The sequence below is a fragment of the Lolium rigidum genome, chromosome 3 (genome assembly GCF_022539505.1).
Source record: "Lolium rigidum isolate FL_2022 chromosome 3, APGP_CSIRO_Lrig_0.1, whole genome shotgun sequence".
Classification (NCBI taxonomy): Eukaryota; Viridiplantae; Streptophyta; class Magnoliopsida; order Poales; family Poaceae; genus Lolium; species Lolium rigidum.
Window position 1 is genome coordinate 48,826,374 of NC_061510.1, and position 10,104 is coordinate 48,836,477.

At 41.4% G+C, this 10,104-nt stretch overlaps 1 protein-coding gene across 1 annotated transcript; it reads left to right on the plus strand.

Moving 5' to 3' along the window:
* Positions 1-2,113: 2,113 nt before the first annotated feature.
* Positions 2,114-5,255, plus strand: LOC124701565 (probable pyridoxal 5'-phosphate synthase subunit PDX2). The gene is made up of 7 exons (XM_047233653.1): positions 2,114-2,350; positions 2,432-2,559; positions 3,673-3,760; positions 3,853-3,926; positions 4,043-4,234; positions 4,700-4,797; positions 4,885-5,255. Exons 1-7 carry the CDS (start codon positions 2,296-2,298, stop codon positions 5,015-5,017), a joined length of 768 nt encoding a protein of 255 aa, XP_047089609.1. The 5' UTR covers positions 2,114-2,295; the 3' UTR covers positions 5,018-5,255.
* The last annotated feature ends 4,849 nt before the right edge of the window (positions 5,256-10,104 follow it).

Here is a 10,104-nt window from a genome sequence, read left to right on the forward strand (position 1 = left end):
GGGTATCAAGTGCATCATGCAGAGTTGAAGGAGATGAACTATATATGGGGAAAAGTCTTGATTGGATATGTGTGCTGACTGCCTGACAGACGTTAAAGCCAAAATACAGTACGAGATAGCTTTTTTTCTGGAATTGATGCAAAGGTATAGCTATAGCAGTAGTAGTACCTATGAAGATTACGAGCGAGAGCGTGTGCTATGTCTGCCATGATTCTCATGCACGAAAAGGAGAGGAAAGGTAATTGACAAAAGACGACATACGAATAGTAGTCAACACTGCCCTCAAAGTAAAGTCAACACTAATGTCAATGCTTGATGGTGGAACTTGAGGGCCCTATTCAAGATCGTTTCGATATCTTTACGTCTCGTCCTTGCTGCCTTGGTGGCGCGATGCCTCTCGTCATTGCAAAAAAAAAAATCTTGTTTGGATTTGTTAATTCTAAATTGAATCTTAGGCCGTTGAGATAAGCATAATAAAAATCAGTCAGCTGGCTATAAAAGATAAAATATTATATGTTTATTTAGTTGGAGAGAGATATTAGGATAGAGAAGGGAAGTTGGCTCTTATGCAAAAACCACCTCTAGCATGTGCTCTTAGGCACTATGTGAGAGTAATGGGTGTGCCATGTATTATAAACTTACTACACTTTTATAGCTTACTATTGTACATAGTAGCTATAAGTTGACTATAGATGATGTGGCAAACTGTTATAGCTAGCTGCCGGCTACACTATTGTTTTTCCTCTGAGTGACTCCTGCTAACTATGAGTACCAATATGAGCTGCAACTGACATTTAACATTGTACATATGGATTGCAACCGAGAAAATATATCAAACCATTGGATCACCTCATGAGTCATGCTAGTCATGAGTTGAAATATGAGTTTTGCAACTAAAATCCAATAACATCATGTTGTTAATCCTCAGGAGAGAAACTCAGAACTAGTCACTCCTAACATATAACCTATAAATAGCACCACACACTCTGACCTAACTTAAATTGGTAAGAGGATCCGAGAAGTTGTGTATGGCTTTGAATTGACATTAAGTTAGGGGTACCTTGGAGTCGGCACTGAGAATAATGCATTGTGGACGAAGTTTTTTTTTTTTTTTTTTGCGGTTAATGGGCGAAGCCTTCTTGAGCGGGGAATAAGGGAAGCTCCTATTTCCCGCTTTAAGCGGGAGCGAACCTTCCTCCCACCTGAAGCGGCCACTTCATGGGCCGCCCTAATATGGCATAGCAAAAGGTACTATCGATTTCTCTTGATTTATTCGTTTTTTATTTTCCGTTTTAATGTTTGGAGAACATTTCAAATCTGAAGTTTCTCCAAAGAGACGAATTTCAGTTATGAACAAGTTTTAAATCCAAACAAATTTAAAATTTCAATTTTGAATAAATTTCATATCTGAACAATTTTAATTTTGAAAAATTTCAAAACCAAACAAATTTTCAATTTGAAAGAAATTCAAATCCGGACAAATTTCAATTTTGAACGAATTTTAAAATTCAACGATTTTAAAAATCTGAACAATTCTTTAAAAAATCAAATCTACAAATCGTTCAAATTTGAAAAAGTTCAAATCTGAAATATGTCCGGATTAAAAAAGTTCAAAAAAATGAAAATTCTAAGTTGAAAGAGTTAAGGTTTGAAGAAAACTTAAAGAAAAACTGAGGGGAAAATCGGAAATCCAGAAGAAAAAACAGAGAAAATCGGAGAAAACCGGCTAAATGGAAGAAAACCCTAGGAAAAATCACACTGCCCTCGCTACATGGGCCGGTCCAGAAACAACTGGCCCATGTGCGGAGCGCCGGCTGTAAGCAGAGAATAGGAATTGCCGGGAATAGGATACCTAGGAAGGACCAGCATTTACTGTATGCGGCTCGTACTTTCCAGCCCAACCAAATTGTGAGGCAGATGCGATTTGACACAAACCCGGCCCATAACAGTGGCAACGGACGGTGGCGATTGTCCCACTATCGTGCAGGCACGTCTCTCCACCGGCCAGGATCGAACAACTCCCACTGCCAGCAAAAAAATTCTCGCTAAAAAATACTCTTTCTCGCGGAAAGAGAAAATATTCTTTTCTGTCAGTGGAGCTATCTCCGTCAGTCACCGCGTGTGGTCGCCGGCTCGCCGCCGCCACCGCAACGTGCGCCTTCTTGCTTCCTCCCTTCCATCGTACCAACCAGACACCACCCGCATCTATCTCCGATCCTCCGATCCCCACCTCCACACACCCCAATTCACAAGGCCAAGGGGAGTGATCTAGCAGATTGAGAGGCGGGGAGAGCAATGGCGGTGGTCGGCGTTCTCGCGCTGCAGGGCTCCTACAACGAGCACATCTCCGGTACGCGCGCCTCTCTTCCTCTCGCATGGCTCGCGTGTGCTGGCCAGATGTTCTTTTATTGATTCCGTCGGCTGTGGGCAGCTCTGAGGAGGATCGGGGTGAAGGGGGTGGAGGTTCGCAAGCCGGACCAGCTGCTGGGCCTCGACTCGCTCATCATCCCCGGCGGCGAGAGCACCACCATGGCCAAGCTCGCCAATTACCATAACCTGGTAGGTCCTTTTCTTTCTAGTGTCTTCCTGAACTTCCTTTTCTGTCGTGCCATATCAAGTTATTCCGAAATTGGTTGGTAGACCTCCTGAATTTTCGGTTTCTGTCAATCTGTCATGGCATATCGAGTACTCCAAAATTGGTTGGAGTAACATTATCTCTAGAAAGACACCTTCCAAAATTGGAGTAACATTATCTGTCGAAAGATGCCTGTAATGCATAATCATGGAGATATTGCAGGAGGGCGAGAAACTAGATTGAAGTGATCAGATTGTAGTACTGTCTGTCATAGTCGTAAACTGATTCAAATTGATTAAATTTTGTTTCGTGGGAATTCAAGTGGATTAATAAACTACAACAATTGTTCGTACGCAGAGTGGATAGGGTGTTATTTCCAGAATCTCAGCTTTTGATCACACTAAACAAACACTTGCAATTGTCGTATGTTCTTCCTTGTTTCTAAAAAAACGGTTAATCACTGATTCCTTGCATCAGTGACAATAAAAGAGAACTACATGGAAGGCAAATTTGATTACTCTTCTATGGGTAGTGCTGACTGCTGAGTTTACAATTCTGAAGACGTCATGTTTCCATTCATACCATTACCTTGCATTATTATAATTTCTACACTTCCTCACCCTAGTTCTGGGAGCAGCTTTTTATTTTAAAGTCAGGCTTTAATGCCTTTTATCTAAAAAAAAATCTGGTAGCGGAGCAACTTGTCACATATATAATCAATGGCTTTCTGTCTTGTGACTTCATAAGGCCCTAAAAAATGTGAGGGTCCTTTTGTTATTACCTCCCATTTTTTGAGGATGGATTTTACAAGCTTGTAGACATATGTAGTCCAGTGCTGGAAACCTGTAAATGAAGAAAATTTATGTCCTTCCTTCTGCTAACGTGATTGTCTGACCAAGAATGCGTTCCTGTTTGAATTTCCAGTGACCAGTACCACTACACTTCTCCCTGTCATTGGGAACACTGCTAGTGAGTGGGATTATGGCTACTAAGTTTGCTTGTTTCAACATTTTAGACCTTCTACAGAGTACAGATTGCACTTTAATTTATTTTCTACTGTTAAATGTTCCAGCATTTCAATTCATTTGCTTTTGCAGTTTCCTGCTCTTCGCGAGTTTGTCGGTACAGGAAAGCCTGTGTGGGGAACTTGTGCTGGGCTCATTTTCCTTGCAAACAAGGCGATAGGTACATGGCTACCAATCAGTAGATATTTTAGCTTTTATCTTGGTGGGATTAATTGATGGAATGTCATGGTCAGTGAATAATGTTACTTGTAGGTCAAAAATCGGGAGGTCAGGAGCTTATTGGGGGACTAGATTGTACAGTCCACAGGAACTTTTTTGGAAGCCAGGTAAATTTTAGGACCGTGCTGTAGTTAGTAATATCATTTGAATTCTAAATCTTCATAAGTTTTTGAGAAATGATATAATTTGAACACCCGTTTGATTCCAAACTCTTCTCTTACAGGTGAGAAGTTTTGAGACCGAACTCTCTGTACCAATGCTTGCAGAGAAAGAAGGAGGCAGTCCTACGTGCCGTGGAGTATTTATACGGGCACCTGCTATCTTGGAAGTAGGATCGGATGTTGAAATATTGGCTGATTGCCCTGTTCCTGCTGGTACACCCAGCATTACAATAACATCTGGCGAGGGTGTCAAGGTTTGCTTGTTGCTCTTTTGAGGTTGATCATAATGTTGCAACTTACTGCAGCCGACAAAATTTTGGTATCTTTCAAAACAAAATAGATTTGTATGGTACAAAGTAGATACATTTATAGGATGAGTGTACTGGACAATACCTTTCTGCTCGTGTTCATTCGGGGACAAATTCTAAAGCTACATTGCAAATAACATTTTCTTAATGATTTATGTATTCACTTCCTTGCAACCGTGATATCTACACTGCTATTGTTGCATCAGATGTGTTTATTTGATTGTAACTTTTTTTATCTTGGTATCGAGCTGATACATTACCTGTTGTTTCATAGATGTACTTAGCTGACAAGATGTTTTTAAAAATGTTATTACATGAGTAGCTACTACGGTGATGAATCCCTTGCCAGAAACATATTCCAGATTACTGCATCTTTTCTGTGCACTGACACGCAATGCACTGTTCTGGCAGGAAGAAGTGTATTCGAAAGATCGGGTAATTGTTGCGGTACGACAAGGGAACATCCTCGCCACTGCTTTTCACCCAGAATTGACATTGGACTCCAGATGGTAAGTTTTCTTTTCCACTCATGTTCATGTGTTTTATTTTATTACTGCTAACAGTGGATCATATGCTTGCACACTTCTTCTCGACAGGCATCGACTCTTCTTGGATATGGATAAAGAATCCCATGCAAAGGCCTTCTCGGCGCTATCGCTATCGACGTTCTCAAGAGACGCGGAAGAGCGGTCGAATCCTAGGCCTCTTGATCTACCCATATTTGAGTAGCAGCAGACAGAGGACCACGAATATACTGAAGGGAAGATGATAAGCAAATTTTGGTCATGGAATTGCTGACTAGGAAGCAGCTGGGGGGCATCTCTTGTGCTTGAGCCCAAATGCCGTTTCTGGTGTCAACTCTGTACAATTCAAAATAATGACACTATATCGCAAACATCTGCATTCTTGCTTTTGTAATCTGGTCAAATATATATACAACAAGTGAATATACACTGACTTCCTGATTTTTTGTCTGCTTTCTTTTTTATCTGAACAAGTCATTTTGGCTAAATGAACGGCCTCTTGTCTTACATTTGCCTCTGCACCCAAGCGTAGGGGGTACATTTGATCTATAGCACTGTAAATTCTGCCTGTTAAGATGGAGTTAATTAAAATGTTTTTTTGTAGAATGAAATCGTTGAAACAAGAAATAGTAGATGCCTTGGCAAGACCACGATGCTAAGGGCTGACTATTTCCTGAACCATAAAATGTATCGGGCAATGCGACGATTTCACCGCCTGGGGCTTGCTTGCCGTCAGTCGCGTAGCGTTAGTGTACGTACGCCATGGCACGCCTCGGCTCGGGTCGCCGTCGATCCTAGCCGCCGCACGCACAAAAGAGATCTTCAGCATCAGGGGTCAGGGCACGGCTCCACGGTACGAGGAAGGGCGAAGGAGACCCATTCAGATGGCCTGTATGCAAAGCATGGGGTCAGCAACCATGGTAGCATTTGTACAAGTCTTCAGGAGGCAGCCTTTCGGTTCCAACAAGTTAAAGTTAACCGGCCCCAAGCTTTCTTGGCAACTTCCAGAAGCAACCAGAATTAACAATTACCAACTCCGTGTCTCCATCATACTAGTAGCTAGCGAAAGATCTGTGCTTTTGTTACTCTGTTTTTTCCATGAAACACAACATGTGGAAATATGCGTGTGCGCCATTGAGACCTCGACCATCATTTTAAGTAGGGTTGAATCCCTTTCTGAATTTGGTCCCCAGCATTGGATGAATAGCAACAACACTTGAGCTTATTATTTTTTTCACTCGAAACTGGTGGATGCATGCACAGTAGACTGACTGCTGAGTGGCTGGCATGTGTCATTGATCGCACATAACTATGGTCAGTTGGGATCTGGATGCCGACATCGTCCGTATCTGAATTACGTCCTGGAAACAGTACAGCCACCAAACTTGAGCAGATCCAATGAAGGCAAAGATGCTAAAAATAGTACGCTCAGTATTACTGAACTGCTTAAGGGCTCCTTTGATTTAAAGGATTTACATAGGAATTGTGTAGGATTTGGTTCCTATGGGAAAATTTCCTATACATGTTGTTTGATTCATAGGAATATATCCTATAGGGAAAAATCCTATAGGAATCTTGTAGTGTAATTCCTATAGGAAAAAAGCATTAGCTCATACCTCATGGAAAAATTCCTTTGCTACAATCAAACAAACTTCATCTTCCTATAGGATTCAATTAGACATGCCATTCCAATCCTATACCTTTCCTATTCCTATGCTTTTCCTATCCTTTAAATCAAAGGAGCCCTAAGTGGTCTACACCTGCTGTATATCCACCAAGTCGCATCCTATACAACTCTGAAACTCTGATAAACCGACAGTATTTCCATCGTGCAATGCAAGATGTAAGAGTTCATGAAGCTCAAAAGCATTTCAGACTAGCTCCGGAACAAGCTGAGAGCTGATCACGTGATCTTGACCGGCCGAGAACTGTAATTTGGGGCCAAGGTCTCGGCCGCCGGCTATACCGCGCCGTCCATCCACCGCCAGCTTCCATGGCTGGCCCCTCGAGAGTCCAACGGCCGCTTATCTCCCTGCCAGTCCGCAGCCCACAAGAATTGCCAGTAGCCCACAGGTATCGTCCGACTCTACGGGCGCCCACCACCAAACCTCAACCTCACTCGCCGGTCGCCCATCCATCGCCGCAGGCTTGCACCGTTGCGCGAACCCGGATAGCCGTCGAGCGATGGTTTGGACGTAGCTTAGTGTAATATTTCAAGACTTGGGGTTACAAAAATAGAGAAAATAAATGTGTGCATTGCATTCATGCATAGAAAATCTGGAAAATTTTCGCGCATTCATCTAAAACACAAAGTGATCGAGGTTTCTCTTGGGTCGATGGAATTGATATATGTCATCGACACAAGTGCGATAAATTTCGACATAACCTTTGTTGATTTATTATGTTTTCGAGGAAAATAGTTTAAATTCAAATTCAAATATGAAAGACATAATTCAAATAGTAATTTGAATTCTAAACAATTATATAAATACAAAGTGCATATAAATATAAATGAGAATCAAATATTACAAATAATATTTCACATAAGGATTTTCTTTACAACATTTATTGAATATTACATGTTGGAAAAGAAATAGAAGATTACAAAAGTAATAAAGGGGAAATCCTAAACTAAATCTTCATCTTCCAAATCTCTCCCTATCTTCTTATTCTTCATCCCCTGCAAAAGAAACAACAAAGACAAAAGAAGTGGTTTGTGGATATTAAAATGTTTGCCTCCACCATTGGGAGGCAATGTTACTGTTGGTAACTAGCTAGAGGGAATCAAGAACTTGTTTTGATTCCCTAATGTTGATTAGAGGGAGTAAATTCAAATTAGGCAACAAGAGGCATTCCGAGCAAGTTGATCACTATTTCATCCGAGGCATCAACGAGGCATTGTTATCGATGGTCGCTAATTATATCTTAAGCAACCAGGGACAAGAAGGCAACCACTGATTGATTCAATTCATTTTAAGGCAACAAAGCAACTATTTTAATCTCCCTCTAATCTAGCTAGAATCCTTTAGAAGCCCACATATGTGTTTAAGGTGGATCATCCTTGACATGGAGAAGTCAATATGATCCTAAGACAATTATTTTAAGCCACATACTAATTAAGCAAAGTCTAATTAAATCATATAGACACTTGGTCTGTTAAGCTCAAATGTAGCAGCCCATAAGAATTAACACTTGGTAGCACCAAAATAAAGGCCAAGCATGGATAAAGATCAATCAAACATAGCTTGTGGAGGAGGAGAAGAAAGGGAACTTGTTCTCTTTCACTAGATAGGGAAACACACACACAGGTAGCACAGTCACACACACGCAGCTGTGTGTTGTCACTCACACGACAAACGAGTCCAGCGGTATAAAAACCAACAACAGGCATCCAGCCAGAGGATGTTCTTCCGTAGCCAAAACAGTACAACCATTCTAAAGCACAAAGGCAGTATCAACAGCTTTTGATCACACACACTTCAGCCAAATAAATCAGTAGGTCCTCTAGCCAAATCCAGCTCATAATATCAGTAGATCTAGCAGAATACATGCAGATCAACTAGAGCCCAAGATCAACAAATAGATCATATGAAGCAGATCAAGAAGCGAGGAGGAGAAGGCATGCTACAAGAAGGAGCATATCTCAGTAGCCAAAAGAACCAGCTAACAAGGTACAAAGTGCATCAGGTAGAAATCCAATAATAGGATAAATCACTACAAGAAATCTGCCATAAGTTGACAAAATAAAGGTGTCACTGAAACGTCAATAATGGCTACTTGTGACGTTACGGTGACGCTTTTCAAAACGTCGAAAGCTGGGAGTCGGCGGTGGATCGCTAAGACGTTCCACTTGAAAACGTCATAGAGCTTTGTGACGTTTTAAAATGTCACTGACGGCATGACATTCTCAAAACGTCATGGGCACCTACCCCCGAGTCCAGCGTGGCAATCCGACGTGGCAAAATTGCGACGAATTAGAAACGTCATTATCCGAATTCAGCCCGGTCCATTCGGCTCCTTATGTGGGCTGAGCCCATTAGTTTTGATTATTTTTTTCAGCTTTGTTGGGCCTTGGCCCGTAACAGTTTGGACAATTATTTTCTGACAATTGGCCTTTCACAAAGCATTTCTATTCTATTTTTGGCCTTTTTATTTTGATTTGATCCCACCAGTCAGTGGGTTCCAATTGTCAGAGTAGAACCAACATTTCACAATAAATTACAAAATCGAAAATACATGAAATTGAAGAATTTTTTTATAACAGTCATAGTCAACGTATATTACAACATTTCCGGTCTCAATTTACATCACGGTAACATACAACACAATAATATAAGGTTAAAACGAAACAAACAGAGTGCACAGTATCCTTCCATCGAGGGAACAGACTTTGCTCGGAACCTCCAGGTCGGTTCTTGCTGTTGCACCATCCAAGGCCCCTTGCTTGCTACATCACCCCGAAACTTCGCCCGGAACTAGACACAATAGTGTGCCATCGCCCGGGAACGCTAGAAGCTGCCACGAGCAACGCCTCACCGCGGAGGTGCACAAGATTGCACCACGCCATCTGTACCTCACCACCGCGGGAAATAGTCTTTGCACCATCAGGAAATAATGTTGCTGCAGGTTAAACCAATTAAAAATAAGGCCCAATAGATTCATGTCAACGAAAATTAACAAGTGTGGATCTGGTGCAAACAGATTTGGATAAACCAATACGAGTTCTAGTTGCTAGTTATAAATTTGAAGAACAAATACGTTTATATGAGACTAGGTGAACATGCGAGCAACACATCTTGCACATCGTGAACAGTTGAGCAAACAAAAAATATAGGGTATATCGTTCTACGGTGGTCAGCCCCTAATAAAAAGTTCGGGTGATGACACTTAGAGGACGAAAATGAAAATGTGGTGCATAAACAAACAGCCTAATGCCATGTGTAACACTGCAACCACGGCCATTTTGGCATTAAATTCTACGGTATTGGTCTACAACTTTGAGAGCTTCACTGTTCTCGCTCTAAATATCCTTTATAGTTGTCTTGCTAGAATGACACAAGAACCTATGCATGAATGAATAGCGTCGCACAATAAGAAATGTCGCCGTAGACACCAGATTTGAAGGACATGTTTACCATAGAGGAAAGCAATGTGAACCTTCTATCATTGAGTCATCAAGTTCATAAGTTGGCTCAGCCAAAGTGTTTTCCTTCTCTAAAATATCTGGATTCCAAGATACCATCTCACTCACGTCTAGATAGCAAAAAAAGGAAATACCAAGTGATCATATTT

Coding starts and splice junctions, on each gene's coding strand:
- LOC124701565 (XM_047233653.1), top strand. CDS start 2,296: ATGGCGGTGGTCGGCGTTCTCGCGCTGCAGGGCTCCTACAACGAGCAC. Junction 3,761..3,852: donor CCTTGCAAACAAGGCGATAG/GTACATGGCTAC, acceptor TGTTACTTGTAG/GTCAAAAATCGGGAGGTCAG. Junction 4,798..4,884: donor TTGACATTGGACTCCAGATG/GTAAGTTTTCTT, acceptor TCTTCTCGACAG/GCATCGACTCTTCTTGGATA.